This window comes from Geotrypetes seraphini, chromosome 2 (genome assembly GCF_902459505.1).
Source record: "Geotrypetes seraphini chromosome 2, aGeoSer1.1, whole genome shotgun sequence".
NCBI classification, from domain to species: Eukaryota; Metazoa; Chordata; class Amphibia; order Gymnophiona; family Dermophiidae; genus Geotrypetes; species Geotrypetes seraphini.
In genome coordinates, this window is record NC_047085.1 from 378,577,054 (window position 1) to 378,602,236 (window position 25,183).

A 25,183-nucleotide genomic window follows, 5' to 3' on the forward strand; every position below is an offset into this window, starting at 1 on the left:
ATTTTGACAAGGCACTGCAAGGGAGCTGTGCTCCTGTCCCCAAAGACCTCCGCTGGACCACCATCTATATGGTTAGGCCCAATGGCCTACCTACAAATTGGGAGGGAATAGCCAGGCCGGGGTGAGGAGAGGAGAGAGGAGATATTCGTGGGGGGGGGGGAGGGAAGCATGTTTTTTTTGGGTGTTTTTTTAACAAAGGAAAGATACCTATGCGGGCTCTGGCCCGATATTGGCTATTAGTTGAAGAAGTTTAGCTATAGTCCCTTTCCGTTCGTTGATGACCCTCGGAAGGATGCCATCCGGTCCTGGGGATTTATCGCTCTTAAGCCTATCGATCTGCCTGCATACCTCTTCTAGACTGACCGTCAACCCTGTCAGTGTCCCTTCTTCGTTTCCAGCATATAGCCTGATGGGTTCCAGTATGCTGTGTATATCCTCTTTGGTAAATACAGATGCAATAAACATTGTTAGTTTTCAGTGCACCCAAAAAGAACTGAAGTCACTGCCAAATCAAGAGGTTGGTATTCAAAAACAATCGAGTTCTTACATTTAGATAACCTAAGTACCAAAATTTGTCCCCTTTCAGCTGAAAATTGACCTAGAAGTGTTTTCTGTTTCCAAAAAGTAAGGCAATAATTTTTGCAATGATAGAATGTTCTATTTTTTAAAAATGTTTATAAAATTTGAGAAAGTAATTTTGGAAAGCAGCTTTACATCTAAACACTGGGGGGGGGGTTCTTTTTTTTATTATTCATTTTCACATCAAAGAACAAAAACACTTTGATAAAAGAAATTAAATATACTTAGAGTAATTATTATCAAAACACAAATTAAGGAGTAAAAAGCACTCCTATTCCTGATATAATGATCATAGTCCACATTTAAAGAGGATGAAGCCATACACAGTCAAGGGGAGTTGAATTTAGGAAATCATTCACGGTCATATTAACACATGTCCTTCAAAAATACAGGGTTCTTTTGGTTAATTATATTTAAGCCTAAGTAATTGAAATTACAGAGGGGTCTGGAGCCTTAATGGCAGCCTTTCCTTCCAGAAAGAATTGCAGTTGTTCTGGTTCATAAAAGATATATTTGTTCGCCTGATAGGTAATACAACATTTACAAGGAAATCTGAGCTGATAGGTTGCTCCCAAACCCAAAGCTGACTGACGAAATGTCAGAAATTTCTTGCGTCTAATCTGCGTCCACTTTGAAACATCAGGAAAAATTGCAATTTTGTGACTGTAAAATTCAACATTTTCAGTTCTGTAGAAAAGATGAAGAACAGCTTCTTTGTCTTGCAAGAAAACAAAAGTCACAAGCAAAGTGGCTCTCGCTGAAATTTCAATCTGTGAAGATTCCAGCATCCCGGTAAGATCCAATTCTCCAGGATGCATAGTTAACTTATCTTTTTCCTCTTCCAATTTGTTAAGATAGTACAATTTTTGCAATGGAGGCATATTAGTCTCTGAGAATTTTAAAACTGAAGTTAGAAAAGAATGAAAAAGTTCTCTAGGAGATAGTATTCTAGATACAGGAAAATTAAGAAGTCTCAGATTCAGATTTCTATTAACATTTTCTAAATTTTCAGTTTTCCTGATTAGTAGATTCTTGTCTTTCATTTGAATATTAGATGCAACTTTTAATTCAGAGACTACTTTCTCTACTTGATCCAGTCTACCTGATTGTAGTTGAATTTTTTTCTTCACAGTTTTTAACTTCAACTGCAGTTTGTTGGATTGACATCTAAACACTGTTTATCTCCGTTCTACAGTAGTCTATCTTTTCTTTCTCTAGATTCGCTGGACAGAAAGCAGCAAAGATTTCCAGAATCAAATTATTCGATTAGTTGGAGATGTTCTTATGGCAACTGGATTCCTTTCCTACTCTGGCCCTTTTAACCAGGAGTACAGGAATTTGCTGCTCCGGCTATGGAAAAAAGAGATGAACAGCAATAAGATTCCATACAGTGATGTAAGTGTGCCTGCAATCTGTGAGAACCAGTAAGAAGCATTGCAGGGGAAAATTGCTTTCAAGTAACGCAATCCCACTGGCCAAGTTACTCCTACACTGAAAGCAGCTATATGATAGATACATGGAGGGGCATTTTTAATAGGACATCTAAGTCTGAGTTTGGACGTTTTGGGAAAGATGTAGAAAAAATGTCCATTCTCAAAACAGCAAGACGTCTTTCTGTTTTGTTTTTTTTAAATGACCTATGTAGATGTTTTGGTCCTTAGTGTGTCTATCTTTTTTGGCCATTCTTGAATATAAATACATCCACATGAAAAACACATAAAAGCAAGTTTTCTTCTAGGCATTTTTTTTTAGTTCAATCTTTTAAGTATTTCAAATATACAAAGAACAGTAAACAGAACTATTAGGAAATATCAAAACCACAATCAGATTGTCATGTCATGAAAGTAAAGAATATTATGGTGACAATGATAAATTCTTAGCAAACTGTTCAGACAGCTGAGCATAGCAGAGGGGCTCTTCTAAGAAGTACTGTAGTGAATTTCACATTAAATGTCCCAGGTACAGATGTCACTATATCTTGCTTATATTGTATGGTAAGTCCTCCAAAACCCACCCAAAACTTACTGTACCCACCTGTACACCACAACAATAGCCCATAGGCCTGCAGGTGTCATCTTAATGTAGGTACAGTAGGTTTTTGAGGGCTCACCATTCAATATAAGCAAGATATGGTAACATTTGTACCTGGAACTTTTAATGTGAAATTCACTGCAGTAACCTCTGCTCTCTAGGCTCAAATGTCTGTGTTAACTTCTGAAGCTGCTTGGGCTGAGAACTTTTCAGCACTACCTCATAATACAGGCTAGAATGTACTGTTTGTATAAACATCTTTGGTTGGTGGAAGGGGGTTCGGTGACCACAGGGGAAGTAAGGGGTGTCATGCCTTAATCCATCTGGTCAGTGTGGGCACCTTTTTAGCATTTAGATGCTTTTAAAACAGGTCTAGCTCCAAACTTAATAAAAACAAAAAAACCCAAAGAACTTTTGTTAAAGGTTTGATTATGCCTGACAAGCGTCTAAGTCCTAAGCCTGCCTTAAGCCTGCCCAAAACATGCCTCTAACATGCCTCCTTAAGATTTGGATTCACTGGAGACAAAACACCCAGAAAGACATCTAGAAAGTCTGTTTCAAGAATGCCCACTTGGACGTTTTGACTAATAAGACATCCCAAGTGCTGATTTTTGCTGTCTTTTGAATTCTATCTTTTTTGAAAATGAGCCTGATAGAAACTGACAGCAGAAAAGAACCATATGGCCTATTAGTCTGCCAGATAATACAGTCTCTTCTTCTCCCTTAGAGATCCTATCCCTACGATATTCAGCCAGTGGTGGTCAGTGTCTTTCTAAATACCATCACCGGCTAAATTATTGCCCAGTACTGATTGAGGGCATCAGCATTGAATATTTGGACATAAAGCCCAGAGCTTATGCAGGCCCTGGCTGAATATTAGGCTGCAGCCCACATAAGCATTTTGCACTGTAAAAGTTTAAAAAAACAACAACCCTTCCCAAGGATGCTCTTCCTTGGCACCGCCTCCAGGCCCACCCCTGACCGACATACTTTTTTTGGGTGGTCAGAGATGATATTTAGTGGCACTGCCTGGGTTAGTCCTGCTGAATATTGGCGTTTAAACACCAATTGAAGATTTAAGCATGCTGGAACCTCTCTGGCCCACTTAAATTTTTCTAAATATCAGGCCTATGTGCTTGTCTCATGCTATCTTGAATTCAAATACTGACTTCATTTCCACCACTTCAAAGGGTTGGCTGTTCCATGCATTCATGACCTTTCCATAAAGAAGTATTCCCCTAAATTACTCCATAGTCTCTCTCCATTCACCTTCATCCTATGCCTCCTCATTCCAGAGTTTCATTTCAGTTGAAAAAGATTTGCCTTTGTGTATTTATGCCATGGAAGGATTTAAATGTCTCTATTATATCTCCCCTCTCCAGCCTTTCTTCCAAAGCATACATATTGAGATCTTTAAGTCTGTCCTTGTACACTTTATGATGAAGACCATTGACCATTTTAATAGTTGCCTTCTGCACCAACTCTATCCTGTTTATATCTTTTGAAGATATGGTCTCCAGAATTATGCACAATACTTTTAATGGGGTTTCACCTGAGATTTACGAGGCACTATAACTATACTCATATAAAGAGGCACTATCAGCTCTTTTTTTCCTGCTGGCCTCTCCTCTCCCTATGCACCCAAACATCCTACTGGCTTTTGCCATCAACTTTTCTACCTGTTAGCCAGATACGATCTCTGCCTAGTCCAATTCTTCTTTCATGTGTAAGTACTATACGCTACCACTCCCTTGGGTTTTTGCCGCCCAAATGCATAATCCTGCAGTTTTTTTTAGTTTTAAGTCCTAATTGTCAAATTCTAGATCATTCTTCAAGCTTTGCTCAGTCCTTCCTTATATTATCCACATCATCAAGGGATCTACACATATTGCAGATTTTGGTATCATCCTCAAAGAGGCAAACCTTTCTAGATAGCCCTTCTACAAAATGTTCAAAAAAACTGGACCAAACTGATTTTTGTGGCACACCATTGTTAATGTCCTTTTCTTCAAAATTAACTCTTGTTTACCACTACTCTTTGTAGCCTTCTACTCAACTAATTTCTAACCCAGCCAGTTAATTTAGGGTTCATACTAAGAACACTCAGTTTATTTATAAGTCACTTGTGTGAAAGATTTTGCTAACATCTAAGTACATTACATCTAGTGCACTCATTGATCCAACTATCTGGTCACCAAGTCGAAGAAATTAATCAGGTTTGCCTAACAGGACCTACCTTTAGTTAACTCATGCTATCGTGGGTCCTGAAATCTGTTTGATTACAGAAACCTCACTGTGTTCTGTCTTTGAAGTATTTCTATTAATTTACTCACCACAAAAGGTCAGGCAAACCAACCTGTATTCCTGTGCAATAGGGATAGTATGCTGAACCTTAGGGTTATCCATCTGTGTTCACGAGCATACTGCAGAAGATGTCAATCTCAGCTTTTCAACTCCTCCTCCTTCTCCAGCATCTCTGTTGCTCCCTTCAGTTCTTCCTTCTGCAGGTGAGCACGAAGGTATCTCTCTGATCTGCTCTGTTTATTTCTTTATTGTTTTGCGGTATTTTTTTTCAGTTTTTCAGATTGTTCACAGATTTTTTGTGTGGCTTAAAGGGATTGCTTGCCTTCTTGGAGAGGAGCAGGCGTTTCAGTCTGCAGCTCGCAGGTATATCCCTAGGGGACCTGTATAGCCAGCCTGCTGAAGATTTGTGGAGCTTATGATTCCGAGTCCTCAGCACTTGCTCACTTCCTTGACTTGGACAGGAGCTGTTAGGCATTAATAGTGGTCTTTCAGGGCACACAGGGTGCAGCTACAATTTTGCCCCCACCCTTTTTTCTGCATTGTGCCCCACGGTCCTGGGAGTAGAGTATTAGTTCAAATAAGGTCTGACTGACAGCCCGAAGAGCTCAGCGTGGTAGCTGACCACCAGCTTGAGGCAGAGAACCCCACCAGATACAGCTATACTTTAAAGGAGCTGAAGAAGGCTGCAGCACCATTTCCCCAGCATATGGTCTGTGAGTACAGGCTGTGACAGCCTATGGGGAATATTGGGGGGGTCTTGAAAAATGTTGACTGTATCTGCAGTTAGGTGCTTAGTTTTCCTCCTTTAAAATCCTATTAAATGAATTTTTTGGTCAGCCCTGAAATGTTTAGAAGCCATTTTTATGAGCTAGATTTCCAGGGTTTTTTCTAAATTCTCCAACTTCTCCAAAACACCTTGTTTTGCCTCAGACTGACAGAGATAGGGTCCTCAGATCCTAATACCGCTTATCATGCCTTATTTGCACTGGATGGGCGACTGAAAAGCGCTCTTGTGCCACATGCTGCATGTCCCTGGATGGAGGGGTGGGAGCTTCGGGCTTAGCCCTCTGCAGTATTCCAGAGCTGGAGAATAGCAAATAGTCCTATCAGGGGAGAGGGGAAGAAACAAACAAAAGATTTTTCACCCTTTGAGGCCACAGAAGGGTAAAAGTCCAAAACAAAAAAGATCATGGAATCCAATGTTGCTGATGTAGGCTTTAATTAGAACGAAAAATTCTCAATTATAAAAAACACTGAAGTACATCCACAATTATGGTTGATGAAGAGGATCCAATATAGTCCGTGTTTCGATCAAAATGGTCTTCCTCAGGGATCCTATAAATATGAATGTGTGTATGAATATTCCATGAATAAAGAGCATATTAGGCAATGTGCATAGATGGTGCTTTAGTGATAATGGAGATAAACACGAATGAGTATGAGTTTGTGCCCAAAAATATACTGTATAGTGTTACCGAACCACAAGTGTAAGCTGTGCCCATATGTGAATGACAAGTTTGTGTTACTAAATGATGAATGAAATGGCAGAATGGAATAGACAGACTGTAAGGGCATAGATGCTTCACAGGCCAAGAAAAGGCAATTACGCCATACTAAAGGGAAGGACAGTTACCCACTTAGACCTTTACCCCGGAGTTGATTAATCTCTTCTGACAGGCATATGCACAAGGCTTAACTCCACATGTCAGGTCCACTGGTGAGTGGCCCAGTGCGCAGGCCCCGCTGGATACTCAGAGCATTTATTTCATGAGAGCGGAGGCTATTTGGACTCTGATGGTCCATCGGACAGGGATGAGGGGGACAAGGGGGTCAGATTTAATTCTTTTACCTTCTCAAAGTGAAGTTTCCCTAGTGGGAGAAGCAGCCTCTTATTTGGAGGAACAAGATATTGGCCATAGACCAGGGAGAGAATCCCTCTGTTTGCCAACTCTAAGTCCTTTGCATTACTTCAGATTATTACCGAGGCCCTTCGAGAACTAACAATTGACCCTCCGAAAACCCTGTCTTCACAGTATTCTCATCTGAGTGGGTCCAGACTCAACCCACATTTCTTCCATAGAACCTGGACAAGAGGATCCTGGTTATAGAGCCCTGGGAGACCCCTGATGGCTCCCTGAAGGTGGCTAAAATCATGACTATTTCAAGGATCAGGAATTCCAGCAAATGTTTGGCCAGGTGACCAAACACACTTCCCTGCCAAGTGAGGGAGGTGTAGTTTTAAAGGATCCACAGGACGCTGAGTTGATAAGGTCCTCAGGAAGCAGTTTGAGCCCCTGCCGCAGCTTGTGTTAGCTGGAGTAGACTACATAGCAAATGCACTCTACGATATAATCAATCATAGGAAAAGTTGCAACACATTTGATCTCTGCCTGTTATATACTTTGTATCAGACAATGGACAGGTGATTCGACCTCTAAAGCAATGCTGCGCAGTCTCCCGTTCAGGGGACAGATGATGTTTTGGAAGGACCAAGATGATCTTATGGCCAGTGTACAAGATCGCCGTCCTAGATCTTTACCAGACAGCAGATCCCTGAGCAGCCAGATGCCAAAGCCAGGGTCCCATTCATGAGTTATGGTGCTCTCACCAGTACTCAACAGGAGCCTCTAACCAGAGATCCTTTCAGGGTATGAGATAGAAATTCTCCAGGAACTGGAGAACTAAGGTTCAGGTTCCTGTTCCGCAGTGCCAGCCAACAAGCTACAATGATGTGAGCCCTCAAGCCGTTCTTCTAAAGACTGGAGGTCGGCTCTTGGACTATCTAGAGGCCTGGGAACAGATAACAATCGCCTCTGGGTCCTGGAGATGATCAGAGAGGGTTACAAAATAGAGCTTGTGCACCCTCTCTGACTGGTTCATAGATTCGCCAGCGGGCTGGCTAGAAAAGGCAGAAAACGTCCAGCTAATGTTACAAAGATTGCTAGGTATTCAAGCCACAGAACCAGTTCCTTCAGAAGACTCTGGCTCTGGCAGATACTTGATATACTTTGTCATGCCTGAGAAAGGCTCAGAGGAGTGGAGACCCATCCTGGATCTCAAACACATCAACATGGCCCTCAGAGTTCCGGATGGAGACAATTTGGTCTGTCATCTCAGCGGTAGAACCAGGAAAATTTCTGGCCACCCTAGATTTGACAGAAGATTACCTTCACATACCAATCTTCCCAGAACACAGAAAGTTCCTGAGATTCCATGTATTAGAGAATTACTACCAATTCTTAGTGCTTCCCTTTGGGCTGGCAATGGTGCCCCAAATTTTCACCAAAGTTATGAAGGTAGTAGCTGCTCATTTCTGCAGAGCAGGTTGACAAAGGCACCCTTACTTGGACGATTGGCTCATCAGAGCACCATCCCGAATGGAAGGAGAAAAGGCTGTAACGACGTTAAGGTCTAGCATGCGCTATTCCACGTTTTAAAGCCCCAGCACACCTTAGTAAAAGGAGCCCATAGTCCCCCCCCCCCATTTCAGTTCAAATGTGAAGCTGCCTGCTCATCTGATATTAATGTTTTATAGACTCTTTTTTATCTGCACTTTGAGAATTCAATTAGGAAATTCAAATAGGGAGTGGAAAAGTGGCTGTTCTGCAATGTAGTAGGGGCGGGGGGGGGGGAGGGCTGGTGCCCTTTCCCTTTTACCCTATTATTATATCTTCTGTTATTTGTTCACTGTCTAGGCTTATATTGTTGTGCTATTCATTCCCTCTTCTCTCATATGTTGTTTAGTCCTCTTTAGGGTCTTTGTATACAAATGCTTGGGTTATATTTAAGCTGTCATGCTGTCAACAATATTTTTTAAATAACACTGTGTTTCTATGAGTAACCAACAGTTCTGATTTCTGAATCTAAGAATCATTTGAAGCTCATCCTTTTTTTTGGTACATATGACTTTTTCAACCTCTTTTCTGCATTAATTTCATCAGTGCTTGCTATCATTTTATTCATACCACCCTTTCCCAGCCCCTATTTCTTGCTCTTTTTTTTCCTGGCTTTTCTCTATAGTTTGTAATATTTGTACTGTTCATCTGGAATGCAGGCACATGCTTTTCTCCATCTGTCGGTGCTTCAGGCTCAGGAAGAGAAAAGAGAAGGGCGAAGGCTAAGTTTATTAATTCTTTTTCAATCATTTTGCTTTCTTTTCCACTTATGAACTGTAGGCATAAATGTCTTAAGGTGTGCATCTGCATTTAGCCGAGAAATCATTTAGATTACCTAGAGATTTTATTTGACCTATTCTGCTCAACCTTAAAATATTTATTGATCCTCCTAGTACAAACTCTGAAAATGCCACATTCAATTTATTGTGGTTTCATGGTGCTCCACAATGGTTAGTATTTCTTAATTTCTTACATGAGGAAACATCTGTTCTACAATTCATGATGATACGTAGAGGATGGTGTTTAAAAGATTTCCCTGGTTAACCTGTAGAGTTATCCCTGACAATTCTTTCTAAACCCCACCAGCTGACCTCCCTTCTATTTAATTCTTAAATTTGTTTGGCCAATTCAATGATTAAAAAAAAAAAAAAATCTGTAAGATCTTATAGAGGCGAAGTTTGAGATATGCTTGTGGCAATGGTTAGCGTTTAGTCTGACAATACTGAATATTAGTTTTGTTCAACTAAATTTAATCAAGCAAATCTGGTTGCCAACAGAAGTGTCCTAAAGATATCTGGTATGTTTATCCTGTTAACATTATCAGGCTATATTCAGTGGTATAACATCTGTATAAAATTAAATCGATAATGAAAACCAGCTAACTTTTCTGTAAGCTCTACTACTGAATATTAAAGCAGAGAAGCATAGGGGTCAATATTTAATTTGCGATGGTCAGAGGATTTTAAATCGCTTTTAGCTGCAGGCTGAATTGAACCTGGATATTCAATTCCAGGCCATGTCCAGTCACTAGCAATGGTTACAGGGGTCACCTGGTAGCTACCAATATTGAGATCAATGCACGGTTAACTTGGCAGATAAAGTTAGGACAGCTTTTTGTTAAGCACTAGCTCTGCCCCTGGAGTGCCCCAGGACTAACCAAAAGTGCCCAGCCAGTCACAGGCAATATTTAGTGGTACTACCCGCTTAAGTGTTGTTGAACATTTCTGGATGGCCAGTTCAACAGGATTTAACCAGGCAGCAGCCTCTCCTGCCCAATTAAACTCTTCTGAATATCAACTCCCATAGAAAACAATGGCAGATAAAGACATACAGCTTATTTAATCTGCTCATCTGTTCTGTTCCCGCAGTTTTGTGTTCATAATACAGTCAAACCTCGGTTTGCGAGTGTTTTGCAAGACGAGCAAAGCACTCTCGCACATCTTGTCTCGCAAACCAGGCGTTGACTCGATTTGCGAGCCCTCACACCCCCCCTCCCCCGTGATCCGGCATCGCCTACTCGCCCAATCCCTTACCACGATCAGGCACTGGCACACAGCACCAACCCACAGGACGTGCCGGTCCCCAAAGAGCCTGCCGCTGATTCTGTCTCCCACTCTCTCCAAGATTCTAATGTCCCTCTGAGTAGGTGTAGTAGGGGCCTATTGTCTAGCAGAACCTTGGTATCCCAATTCCATTATGGAATACTAGTGTATCCCTACTTATGCAACTGTAGTTACCATAGACCATAGACCTGGCATAGCTGTGGGCACATAAATGGAGGAGGGACAAGCCTAACTTACAGTATTCTAAACATTTACACATGCAAGGGCTGTGTAAAAGCAGGCACCTTGAGTATAGAACTGCCCTTTAAGTGTACATTTTATTATAGCAGGAGATGAATTCGTAAAGTGTGTTAAATTGGACAGTTAAGGAAATAAAAAGAATCAGGTTTTTCTTTTTTATTTACTTATGGTCATTCTTATTCATTACTATGAATTATTTTGAGCACATTTCATAAAATGTATGAAGCCCATTTGTATCTGCATTCTCAAATTAATGCCAACCAAATTAGGCATGCACTTGAATAGTTACAGAAGAAATGATCACCTGCAGGTAGAATCAGTTCTGCATTTACAAAATGATGATAGTCTATGTTAAATGGCACAAGCTTTAAATAAAATATTGGTATGTAAAAGGTTGCAGCACAGGGACTACCATAGCCCTTGACTGTCTGATCAAACATGTAGAGACTGATTAAAAAGGATTACATCGGACATTATGTTAGAAGAACCTTCAGCACTACTAATAAGCCATTTAAATCTTCCTACTGTCTAAATTACATATAATGCCTGGAGCATAAAAATATGGTAAGTAAAATCAGCAAACCATAATGCATATATAGCAATCATTTATTGATACTACAGAGATAAATTGAATCCAATACTGTGCAGCAAAAACAATTACTGAGAAAATCCTACCAGAAAGGACACAGGGCCAGAAAAAGGAAGAAAACCAGTAACTCTTCTTTGGGGAAAGAAAACCACACTGAAATAAATAGAAGCACTGCATGCAGAAGTGTATCTCAAAGGATCAAAATCACCAAAGATAATGAGAAAGATCCAAAGCATTACATTGAAATATACTGCATTAATGGAATAAGAACTTAAATTCATATATGTTCCAATAATAAATTTAAAGTAGTAACAAAAACACAATAGAGATCTGAAGAAATAAGAAAGATATCAAAATAAACTAAATGGACACCCTTTGACATCCCTTCTATGACCACTCTTTAATTCTGAAACATAGTAGGCCTACTTTCTGTATGCTTGATCTCTTTACAGTTTCATGGTTGAGATCCCTAGCCCAGGGGCTCATACCTTTCAACTTCTCAAAGATCACCGACAGTCTATCCTCAGGATTGGTTCCCTAAAAATGGAAAAAGCCATTGTCGGCCCTCTTTTTTTAAAAAACTCACCCTCGATTCCTCCTTACCGATTAATTATCGCCCAGTATTCAATCTTAATTTTCTTTCTAAAATTCTTGAAAAAGTGTTTTTCCAACAGTCTATGATCTTTTGTCCTCATCAGGCTGACTTCCGCTCCTCACATGGCACAGAAACCATTGTCACTGCACTTTTAAGCTATCTATATTCTACACTCAACACTGGTAAAATCTCACTAGTTGTTTCCATCAACTACTATTATCACGACTAAATAAGATTGGGATTTCAGGTACAGTTTGGGCATGGCTTGCATCTTTCTTATCGGAAAGAACATTTATAGTCACCTATCAATCTACCATCTTGATAGCCATAATCTTACCTGTGGAGCTCGCTCCCATTCTGTTCAACATTTTCATCAGTCTGTTAGCAAACCTTATTCATTCATTCAACATAAAATTTTTTATCTACGCAGATGACATTTTGCTTGTTTTCTCTTGTTCACCATTTCCCCCTTATCTTCCCCTTCCTCAATGACATCTCTCTGTTCTCTTAACCTGGCTATCCTCCCACAGACTTAGACTCAATTCCAATAAAATGGTTGCATGTTGGATTACTAGTTCCTTATCATGAGTCACCCACACTCCTATCTTATTTAATAGACCTAATCAGTTTTCGATATATATATGTAACACAAGTATAGAAAGCTAACCAGGTAATAAGTATAGAAAGCTAACCAGGTAATAAGTATAGAAAGCCAACCAGGTAATAAGTATAGAAAGCCAACCAGGTCGTGCATGTGCAAGACCGGAGGGTTAGGACTTCGATGGGAAGATAGGACTCAATGGGAAACCAAGGTGGCAAGGGGGCCCCTTCTGGTGATTCAGACAGGTCGTGACCTGTTTGGGCCGCCGCGGGAGCGGACTGCCGGGCGGGATGGACCTATGGTCTGACCCGGCGGAGGCACTGCTTATGTTCTTATATATATAGGGGTTATACTGGATTCTGAATTATCATTCCATAAACAGATCTCACATGTGCTGGAAATAACGACATATTAAGAAATAAACACATACCATTTAGAGAGAACCCAAAGCAGTTCTATAGGAACTGGGAACAAGCATCAGTGCAGTGAAAATACTACCAACTAAATCTGAACAGAAAGGTTGTGGAGAAATTTAACAAGCATCCTGTAAATTACAACAGAGAACCAGAAAGGCTTTTTTTTCAGCATATGTAAGAGTTTGGAAAAGGCAAAATCAAAACTATGAAATAGCCTGAAGTAATAACAAAATAATTGGAAAGCAGTTTAAAATAAGCCTCATACTGGAAGATCCCTTGCCCAAAGGGTGTGTTTAGCTTTTGGAAGAAAGAGTTAACATTCTCTTTCTACTTTGGCTCTATGACTCTGGCTTAATGGGATCAATGTTGAACTGGTTCTGCTCTTACTTTTCTGAGCAGATTTTCCGAGTCTACTATCATGACTCCTTTTCCTGCTTGCTTCTGCTCTTCTGTGGGGTGTCTCAGGGCTCGATATTTGCCCCCTGTTTTTCAACTTGTTCTTATCTCTATTCGTTGCTCTTGCACAGCAACTAGGTTTCTCCCCTTTCATCGATGCTAATGATATTCAGCTTCTGATTGCTCATGATACCTAGAATCCCACTTTCAGTTGTCAGTTAGCTCTGGTTTGGATCAGCTGTATATTTGGCTTAGTGATCATAAGCTTTTCCTCAGTCCCCCCCCCCCAAAAAAAAAAGTGCAGCTATTTGGACGTTTTAGCATTTAAAACATTCAAGTACCACTTTATGCCATTTTTTGGATGTGTGTCTTTTGAAAATGGGCCCATTTGTCAGGCTAGCAGGTATCACTTTTTCAGATCACTGTCTCAGAAAAAAGCTTTAACAAAAAGATAAGTTTTTAAATCTCTTTTAAATTGTGTTGTACTCTTGCAAAGTCCTATGTTTTGTTTTATAATTAATTGCTATTTTTGGTCGATATCCAAAATGATTTAACCAGCCAGAAACAGCTGCTGACTGGTTAAATTGCTTGGTCAGGGCTAGCCGCTAATTTTCAGTGGCACTTTGCTGATTATCGCCGCTGAAAATTAACAGTTATCACCTAAGAGAAAACTGGCTATTTTGGGGGCATTTTGCGATCGGAGTTAGCACTTGGCTGATTAGGTGCAAATATTCAGCACTTAACCAGCCATAACCGCATAAATGGGGCTGAATAAAACACAGTCCCTTTCTTTTTTTTGGCACCCCATGATCAAATAAGTTCTGAATATCAGTTTAACCATCTATGTTAGCTGGCTTCATATAAACCAAGCATTGAATATCCGGTGATATCCACTGCTGGCTGAATATTGACTCCTTTATGTTTAAGTAACAGGGGCTGGTATCTGTGACTCACTTCTATGCATACATTTTATAGGATTTTTGGTATCTTGAGATTACTGGAGGTTAATTTGATTTACCACTTTATATTTAGGATCTTAACCTTATCAGCATGCTTGTTGACAATGCAACAGTAGGTGAGTGGAACCTCCAAGGACTTCCAAATGATGACCTTTCAATTCAGAATGGAATTATTGTCACAAAAGCATCACGGTATCCTTTGTTGATTGATCCACAAGGGCAAGGCAAGATCTGGATTAAAAATAAAGAAAAAAGCAATGAATTACAGGTACTATTCCATTCACATGCATCATTTGCTCATTATTGTGCTTTCAGCTTGACTGGTGGAAACGAGCAAAGTTTACTCAGATAACAATAACATGTTTTGGTAGGATATTATGGTAATTGAAATCAAAAGTTGAGTGAGCGTGTGGTAGAAATAAATCTAGAAGGGATTAATGAAAAGGAAGTCTAAATTAAACTATGCCTTTGCTTTCTTTTAGCTTAAATAAAATTAACAATTTGGAGATGCGGAAAAGATTTAATCCTTTAGATCAGAAATCACCAAATTTGATCACTGAGGCTCACAAACTGATCTGAGTTTCAGGATTTTTACAATGAGAGGACAATTTATGTTTAAACAATTTTTATTGATGACAACCCACACAACTGTAATCAACAATGTTCAATAGCATAGAGAAAGGAAATCTGCCATAGTCATCAATCATTTTAACATTATTGCCCTAACTTACATCCCCCCCCCATCCCCAATACAACATTCCTCCCCTAGGATTGAAAACAATGTGCAAGAACATATATAATCCAACACTACATTAATCCCAACGGGGATCCCAGAGAGCACGTAGGTATCACTCTCCCTCCTCCCCAACCCTGCCATCAAGTAAGGAAAGAAAGAATAAAGCTCCTAGTAAGGCTGAAAAGTGACAAGTGTGATCAGATGTCAGGAAAGTATCCCCCTCCTTCTGCCCCCCCCTAACACAAAACCTGCTCAGTCTAATAAAGAAAGGTTTAATTTTTTTTGCAAATATTTCTGTTATAGGTTACATCTTTAAACCACAAGTACTTTCGGACTCACCTGGAAGACTGTCTGTCCTTGGGGAGACCTTTGTTGATAGAAGATGTTGGAGAAGAACTTGATCCTGCTCTTGACAATGTTTTGGAAAAGAATTTCATCAAATCTGGATCCACTTTTAAAGTGAGATGGATTTTAAAATCAGTATAGTACTCCTATTAATTTTTGAAAGGATATCAAAGTCTCAACATTCCAAATGGACACCCATCTCATATGCATTTTCAAAAAGAATACAGTCCATTCGAAACTATATGAGATGGACGTCCATGTGATGAAAATATCCAGCATGAACATCTATTTTACAAACTGAAACATCCAAATTTTGAAAGGGCATACATGGATATCTGTATTGGAGCATTCTTAGAAAATGGCCACACACACTTCAGTGCAGAGTATAGGTTCAGCAGTGGACTGTAAACCAAGGGCTAGGTTCAAATCTCACTTTAAATCTTTTTTAAAATTTTTTTTATTGCGAGTCCCCATCTCTCCCCCATTCCATTGCCCCAGGTTCAGTATCATCCCATCTCTCTCAACCCCTCTTCCTCCCATAGTCCAACATCTCACCCTCTCTCTCAAAACCTCCTCCTCCGGGTGCATCTTAAAAAAATCTTCTCCTGTAGAAGACACCATCAAGAGGTATGATTTATATACGTAGCCTGAAGCTGGCCCCAGACTCTTCCCTCTGCTGCGTTCTGCCTATCTCTGATGTAATTTTCTCTTGCGAATGAGCAGAATGTGGTAGAGGGAAGAGTTAAGGGTTGGATGCAGGCTACATATGTAAATTGCTGCCACTGTTGGTGCCCTCTACAGGGGAAGATTTATTTATTTATTTCAAAAAATTTCTATACTGCACAATCTACAATTCTAGGTGGATTACAATTAAACAAGTATAAAATTGAGTCAAGACTAATACAAAATACAATGCTATAATCATATACAAAATCATTCTTTTCATTGTCGTCCAATTCCTTAATAGTTTCACTCTTTTCAAATACATTCAAGCCATCGTACAAAATACTTTTTAAGGAACACTGTGTTTGGGGGGGAGGGAGAGGGTTGAGAGAGAGGATTAAATGCTGGATCACTGTTGAGAGAAGGGGAGATGCTGGACAATGGAAAGAAGAAGGAAGGGGAGAGGTGTGAGAAATGTTGACACCTGGGGAGGCAATAGGCCAGGGGTCCCGAAAGTCCCTCCTTGAGGGCCAAATCCAGTTGGGTTTTTAGGATTTCCCCAATGAATATGCATGAGATCTATGTGCAAGCACTGCTTTCAATGCATATTCATTGGGGAAATCCTGAAAACCTGACTGGATTCGGCCCTTAAGGAGGGACTTTGGGGACCCCTGCAGTAGGCCATGGGGGAGGAGAAGGTGACATGGAGACTCCTGAAGTGATAACATCAATGACAGCGTTTTGGTACCCTTTTTGCAGCACACCCTGGGTCAGTGCCTCACTGGCTTGCCTGTGAAGCCAACCCTGGATAAAAGAAGGAACAGGAACACTAACTCAGAAAGGCAATTCAGCCATTCAGTGCAGCAAGGTTGAAAGCATTCAACTCCACATAGATTTATTAGAAACACTGTTTTGAAGATCTTGTACACAGGAGTGGTCTGTTCCCCTAAGTGCTCCTAGGCTACATTTAATTGTCAAATTAGCTCTCAAATGCATATTCCTTAAATTGCCCCTTTGGATTGACAGGGTCAAGATATTCTATGCTTGAAAAACTCTCTTACCTAGCATATTTACCTGAAGCAGATATGCAGATTTTTTTTTAATGCTACATACATAAAATGATAGAAATCAGAGTCTAATTGTTTTCTAAGTTGGATCCTTTCTAGATTGTGGAAATGTTATTTTGCATGATTACATAAAAATGCAAGGTTACAAAATGGCATCTTGTGCATGGAAATTCTTTTTTTTTTTTTTTCTTTTTGAGCTCCATTTCTATTACAAACAGTCCTGTGTTTCAGCAATAAAACCTAGACTACCACCATGGGTACACCTGAGAGGATGAGTATTGCGTTGCTATGATCTTCAAAGATGCCAGTATTCTTGTGTATATGGAGCCCACTCAGTCACCATAAAAGCTTACAACTCAAATGTGCTTGGATTTTGTTTATAGGTTAAAGTTGGTGATAAAGAGGTTGATGTACTGAAGGGATTTACCCTCTACATAACTACTAAATTGGCAAACCCTGCTTACACCCCAGAAATCAGTGCTAAAACTGCTGTGATTGACTTCACTGTAACAATGAAAGGATTAGAAGACCAGCTCCTTGGTCGCGTCATCCTTACTGAAAAACAGGTAAAGTTTGATTTTAAGGACAGAGGACCAGATGCACTAAAGCCAGCAATCGTCGCTAAACCTGATTTAGCAGCTTTAGCAATAATCATGTTTGCTGACCTGATACAGAAAATGACTCACCGCCTGGTTTCTGCACGATCGCTCAATCTCTGATCTGACCATTCAAATAAGGGTCTGAGCCAATCAGGGCCTTAGGCTCCTCCCTCTGTATCTCGGGATACAAAGAGGAGGAGTATTGATTGGCTTGACTGAGCATATCAGGGCCTTAGACTCCCAGGATACAGAGGGAGGAGCCTAAGACCCTGATTGGCCAGTTGCATCTGAGTCAATCAGGGCCTTAGACCCCTCCCCGTGCATCACATGATGCATGGGGGAGGGAAAGGTTTGTCATTTTGGACTGATGGGTCTACGAGCAGGATGGACTGAGTTTCCCTCCTGCTCCAAATTCTCTGAAAAAGTAAGGGGAAGTTCAGAGGGTGGGGAACTTTCATGGGACCTCCGGCGGCAGGAGGGAGTGGGCATCCCCTCCTGCCTTTTTTTGGTGGGGGGAAAGAGGGAGGGTAGGGGATGTTTGGGGGCACCTGGTGCAGAGATGGGCCTTGGTGGCATGAGGGAGTAGGCATCCCTCCTGCTGTTTCGCTGTTGCAGGGGAGGGGTTTGCATGACAGGAGGGAGAGTTCATCCTTTCTGCCATTTTTGTCTCGTGCAGGGGAGGGCGAATGGTAGGAGGAAATGGCCATCCCTCCTGCCAATTTTTGCTAGTGTGAGGGGAGGGGAATTTCTGGTGCCAAGTTGGTTGGTGGTAGCTGGGGAGGGCTGTCATTGGTGGGGGGGGGGTGCACTTTTCTTTTAATGGGTCAGATATTGTGTGTGAATAACACACAGCATCTGTGCCCATTAAAGAAAAAAGAAGAAAAAAAAAGTTTCCTGCTCTGAACAGCTGAGTGGCATGCCTCTCAGCTGTTTGGGCTTCCTTTACCAGCACTTCGCATGTGTGACCATCGCTCTCACAGTGATCAATTGGATGGCAGAATTGGGGATTACAACGAAAATCCGTGTGAATCATTTGCAAGCAAACCTTTTAGTGCAACAATAGCTCTTTCTGAATCGGCCAAAAAATCAGATCAGAGCAGGCCTACACGGTCTTGCAGATCCTCTTAGAGCATCTAGTCCAGAGAGTTTTTAATTCATTTTAAGCAGACAAAATAGTAGTCTAATATTTTAAAGTTGGAATCCAATTACAGCAAAATTTAAAATACCTCATAGCTGGAATGAGACTTCTATGGTCTGGGTCCTATAAATAGCAAAAGACAGATCAGGTCAAAGCTGGAGTGGCTTCAACAGCAACTCCAGTAGTTGGGAAGTAGGACCAAAAATTGGCAGGGAGAGAAAAATTAAACATGCCAGTGTTTAATCATGAAAAAGTGGAATCTGTACAGAGTGCCAAATACAACTTCTGTCCAACACTGGTTGGGCAGATTGGATGGACTGTGCAGGTGTTTATCTGTCAACATTTACTAAGTTACTATATGTAGGCTAAAAATGCTTTAAAAAAACTTTCACTGTCACAGGTCTAATTCTATATTTGAGGAATTGATGCTGCAATTAATGTAGTGATGGAGCTTGGATGTGGTACAGTGAATAGCTGCCTAGATTCAGGTTACTCCTGTCAATGTAATAAATTCCTTGAATGCCTTTTCACTGTCATTTCAAAGGATTATGGATGTTTCTGGGTGTGCTTTCAGAATTTTGCAGTAGCAACTCTTAGACTAATTATTGGTGGGAATTAAAAGCACCAGATGAGCACTAGATGAAACAGTCATTCTCAAACCTATCCTGGGGGAACGCCAGCCAATCAGTTTTTCAGGATATTCACGATGAATATTCATGAGATTGGTTTATATACTTCTTCCATGGTGTACAAATCTATCTTATTACGAATATCCCTAAAAAAGAGAGTTAAAAATGGTTGCTGTATATACAGGTTGAAATGTGGGGGGTTAATTTGCTTATTCCTTAGTTTACGTGCTTAACTGAAAGAAAGAGCAGAAGAAAATATTTTGAGAAAGCAAATCAAATATCTCCTAGCAAATACTTTGTCCCCACTGTCCCTGACACATTTCCATTTATGTTGACTTTTCAGCTGCAGATTTGACAGCTTAAAAATCTGAAGCCCCCAGAATGTAGAAGGTGGTTCTTTTGCAATAAATATGAAGATCCATTTTAAATAGGTTGTAGAGAACAGAACTGAGTTGCTCAGGTCATAATGAATTGTTTAAAAAAAGTCTCTGCTGTAAAACCCCAAGACAGGTCTCATCCTCCAGACCCTGTCCCAACAGCATCCATCCAACCTTCATCCCCCCAACCCCTAAAGCCTTCATATCATCCCCTCACTCCTCAAGTCCCCATCATTTGGCAGCTTTACCGAAACAATAAAGAAGAACAAATCTTCAGTGAGAAATACAAGGGTCATTTCATAAATAATGCACACTATTTTTTTTTTTCAAGTATTTCTTTACAGTCCTTCAATATAGTCGCCCGGCTTTGCAATGACCAAGTCCCAATGTCCGGGAGAGCTTCATTATTCCATCCAAGACACCGTTTGGTTCAGTAGCCGAATGGCTCGGGTACCGGTGGAAGAAAGCTCTTCCAGAGATGCAAAACAATGTCCACACATAGGTTGTTTCAACTTTGGAAAAAGGTCGAAGTTTGGTGGACTCATGTCTGGACTATAGGGAGCATGAGGTAATACCTCTCACCCGCATTCGTGTAGTTTTTCAATGACGAGTGGAGAGCTCCGTCTTCCCCATAACCCAAAAAATTTTGATGAGCTCAATCAAAAGTCAAACAAATGATGATTTTTGCTTGTGATCATGAAGGCATCATCATCACAGTTAAAGTTCCATGTGAAAGAAGTGTCACAGCAGTGTATTATCGTGATTTTTTGCAAAAAATGCACAGAAAAATGCACAAAATCCCACCTCATTTGCTCTTGGCTAGGCCACTCATCCTTCATGACAACGGTATCTTGGATGGAATAATGAAGCTTCCCGGACGTTGGGACTAAGTCACTGCAAAGCAGGGAGACTATATTGAAGGATTGTAAAGAAATACTTGAAAAAAAAAAAAAAAACAAAATGTAAATTTTTTAAAAATAGTGTGCATTTGTTATGAAATGACCCTCGTAGCACAGGAAACCACAGTGAAGATGACACCAATCAACGTGCGCAAGAGTTTTATTCAGTTCCCAAAAGACAGCTTTACCCATATCGGCAGTTTAGAAAAATTACTACTTTGGGATTAGAGGTGCCATTTTGAATGTGAGTACCAATGGGGCAGGAGCATCTGGGGATCCTTCCTGTCACCCATTAAACATTAGGGAAAAGTAAGAGGCAAGAAGGTCAAGGGAGCAGGTGTTATCGATTCTGGCAGGGTGGGGATAGTATGAATACTGTCAGGGGATATGGGTGGTTCTTAGTGATGCTGTTGGGGGATGGGGGTGATTTGTTTTTGCACTTACAACTTGATTTAGACACAGGTCTAAACTGGGAGTTAGCATTTGTGTGTGCCTTGGAACAGGTGCAAAAGCCGGCTGATAGATTTTTCAAAACAGATGGTATCCCTATTGTAAAATGAGAGGTACATATTTATTTTTGTGAAACACGCAAACCATGCCTAAGACACTCCCCCCTCTAAATCTCTGTATCCTGGGGAATGTACATGCGCAAATAACAGCTTATTAAAATCATTATTTATATGTTTGCTATCTAGACATGTTGCTATTTACACATTTAAATGTTTCTGAAATGACTTCTTTAGTGTATGTCATTGCACATTCAGGTAGAGTAATAAAAGGAAGGTATGGGGTTCATTTTCAAAACAGAAAAATATCCAAAAAGTGTCAGATGGATTTTATTTTGCCAAAACATCCAAATTGCTATTTCTGAAACCCATTTTTAGGATGGCTTTCTATGCCATTTGAATACAGTGCGTTTAAATTTCAAGGGGGCATGTTGGAGGTATGTTTTGGGTGAAAGTAGGACGGGCTTATGATTTAGACATTTTTCTGCGATACTGGAATATTGTAAAATATCAGGGCAAAAAAATAGGATGTTTTAGATTCAATAACGACTAGATTCACTAAGGATACCGATCGTGTCCCAAGCACTTTGTGACCCGATTTTCCTCCGACCCGATTCATTAACCTCTGTCCTGATTATCCTCCGATCTGATCCGATCTGTGCATGCAAATGAGGTGGAACGGCGTGCAAATATAGGCAGGCAGAGATTCACAAACAAAAAATGAGGCGCACCGACTGGGCTGGCTGATCCCAAAACAAGCAACTGCTGGGGACCAGTCGCTCACATCCCTGCTGACTCTCCTGAACATTCTCTCCCTGAAAATAAGCAACCAGCTGAGGCACATCTCCTACTCTTGCCGCTCCGACTCTGTCTCACTCGCCTCACATTATTGGAATGCGTTCTGTGATTACACTCCTGCTCTTGCCGCCCCAACTCTTGCTGGTTCCTAGCCTAAGCTCTCTCACATGCTCCTCAGGTCATGTCCTCCTCCCCAGCCTCCCGAGCTGAAACTTTTTTGCGAACCCGTTTTATTCTCCCATGTCTCAGGCTATTCTGCTCTTCCCTGCAGTGCAGCCCTGCTTTAAACTGCGGGTTAAAACCACGGGCTTGACTGTGGGGGAAGGGCAGGCTAGCCTGGGACACGGGAGAGTAAAATGGGCTCGCGAAAAAGTTTCAGCTAGGGAGTTAGACATGCCCTGAGAAGCGTGTGAGTGAGCTGAGGCTAGAAGCCAGCTGGTATGTTGAACTGCAGCCGCTGTCTCCCCGGGTCCTTCACTGGCTTCATTTCTTCCCCAAGATAAAACTCTTGCTAATGCTAAGCAAGAATTTCTCAGCCAAGCCCCTAGCTCCCAAGTATGTGGGTTTTTTTTAATATGATCCTTCAAAACAGGGGTGCCCAACACGTCGATCGCAATCGACAGGTCGCTCGCTCAGGCGACCCCAGTCGATCGCAGAGCAGGTTCCGTTCTTCACTTCTCTTTTTTCCCTCCTGACTGGCCTGCTCCTAAATTCTGCTGCTGCCTCCGCTGCTCAACATAAAAAAAAAAAAAACGGCTTGGAGAATTTATGCTCCGGGGGCTAACGTGTGCTTGTACCGGCTTCCCTTCTCTTCCCTCTGAAACTGGAAGTTATGTCCGGGGGGGGGGGAGAGAAGGGAAGCCGGCACGCACATGTTAGAGCACCGTTCGCGGGCTAAAGCGGGAGAGAGGTCAGTGAAGCTTGCGATTTGCTCTTCTTGCTGCCAGGTCCTGCCTACTTTCTGTTTCCTCAAAGGCAGGACCCGGCAGCATTTCTCACAATAGGTCAATCTTGGGCCGATCAGCCTTCCTCTCCCCGACGTCAATTCTGCCATCGGAGAGGAAGTTCTGGCCAGCGAAACTTCCTCTCCGATGGCAAAATTGACGTCGGGGAAAGGAATGCTGGTGGGCCCGAAGCAAGGAAAGCTTGGCTGGTGGCGGGCGGCTTTGGGGGCCTGTTATCCGATGGCAGCAGCAGTGGCTTGGGGGAGGGCAGGGAGGGAGAAAGAGGGCAGGCAGGGAGACAGAAGGAAAGAAGAGAAACAGAAAAAAAGAAAAGGGGCATGAAGAGAGAAAGAAAGAGAGGGCAGGGAGAGAAGAAGAAAACGTTGGGGGGGGGCGGAATGAGGTCAGGAGGAGAGGAAGCATACAGGCTAAAAGAAGGGAAGAAAGATTGGATGCACAGTCAGAAGAAGAAAGTGCAACCAGAGACTCATGAAATCACCAGACAAGGTAGGAAAAATGATTTTATTTTAAATTTAGTGATCAAAATGTGTCTGAATTTATATCTGCTCTCTATATTTTACAATATGGTCCCCTTTTACTAAACCGCAATAGAGGTTTTTAGCGCAGGGAGCCTATGAGCGTCGAGAGCAGCGCTGGGCATTCAGCGCAGCTCCCTGTGCTAAAAACTGCTATCGTGGTTTAGTAAAAAGGGAGGGGGTGGGTATTTGTCTATTTTTGTATGGTTGTTACTGAGGTGACAGTGCATAGAGTCATCTGCTTTGACCTCTTTGAAAAAACCCCGGAATAGGAATGATAATTAACAATTCTATGCGTACACTGTGCGTTGTGTTTTTTTTTAATTTTATTGTTGGTAGATCATTTTGACTTGGTCATTTTAAAAGTAGCTCGCAAGCCCAAAAAGTGTGGGCACCCCTGCTTCAAAAGAAAAAAGAAATCTCAGGTCAGGATTCAGCCAGTGATTTCTGCCCCGACTTGCTGCCCTGCTTCTGCCCCAACTCTCCTTGCTTTCCCCCACAGTGCGAGCCCATGGTTTTAACCGCGGGTTAAAATCAAGGGCTCGTGAAAAAGTAATAAAAAACAAAAGTAGGAAAAAAAGTTTTCTTTCCAGCTCTGCTGGGCATGGAGGGCCAGTGCATTCACAGACCATCTACCGAGCCCTCATATTTACTATATTTATATACTGCTACATACATGATTTAAACCAACATACAATACATTTAAACCAACATACAATACATTTATCATCTTGCAGCCTTACTCCTCCCCATACATCATCTACTACAGGCTCAAGCAACAAGAAATTTCATCTCTCCAGAAAGGCCTTCATGAAACAATGTATCTGTAATAAGCTTTTAAATTGCTGCACCTTCCACAATTTAAAGCCAGCGATGAAATAAACACATTCAAGTCGCTTCATAGTGATACATTGGCACCGGTGGTAGGCACAATAGCCTTACAGACTCTGATCGCAACAATCTTTTTGCACAGTACATTTTGAATGTGTTAACAAAATATACTCGTACATCTACATATATCCACTGATAAATCAGTGTTAGAACTTTATGGGTCACCCTATACACTGCAGGCAGCCAATGCAGCTTTCTCAAAACACATGTAATATGGCCAGATACTCCCATAACCAAATGTGCTGCCGCATTTTGTATATCTAGGCACAGTAGGTATTTGATAGGTTTTGGAAGGCTCACACATTCCACTACAAGTGTGCTAGTGAGAGCGGGACATGGGTCTGGGTTCTCTTCTCTAGACTTCACCGCACCAACTACTAGCCTACTCCAGGAACCTGCTTGCTGCTGTCATAGGATTGGCCATAGCATATGAAGCTGCTAGACATTCTGGCATGTACTATTTCTTTCACATCTTTGGGGTGGTTAGAGGGGGACAATGAGCACTGGGAAAGTAAGAGAGGTCATGCCTTAATCCCTCTAGTGATCATCTGGTCAGTTTGGGCACCTTTTTGGCACTTATTCATTATAGAAACATGTCTAACCTCAAATGTCCAATTTTTGCCCTGGATGTTTTCTGCAATGTTCCATTATTACAGAAAAATATCAAAATCATAGGCCTGCCCTAGTCCAGCCCAAAATACACCTCCAGTATGCCCTCTTGAGATTTAAATGCAATGCATATGAACTGCATAGAAAACTCTCAAAAAAATGAGTTTAGAAAAAAAAAGCATTCATCTGTCACTTTGTGCTGCTTTATGGCCATTTTTCTATTTTGAAAATGATCCCCTTCACCAAATGTTTTTACTTCAATAGTGTCCAATGTTAGC

General features: G+C 41.2%; 1 protein-coding gene across 1 annotated transcript in view; it reads left to right on the plus strand.

Annotated features, from left to right (window-relative positions):
* The window catches only part of LOC117353985 (dynein heavy chain 5, axonemal-like), a 629,516-nt gene that overhangs the window by 452,208 nt on the left and 152,125 nt on the right, over positions 1-25,183 (plus strand). Inside the window, exons 62-65 of the mRNA XM_033930650.1 lie at positions 1,798-1,974; positions 14,242-14,436; positions 15,208-15,363; positions 17,363-17,545. Coding sequence (XP_033786541.1) covers positions 1,798-1,974; positions 14,242-14,436; positions 15,208-15,363; positions 17,363-17,545 — 711 coding nt within the window. The remainder of the gene's footprint in view (positions 1-1,797; positions 1,975-14,241; positions 14,437-15,207; positions 15,364-17,362; positions 17,546-25,183) is intronic.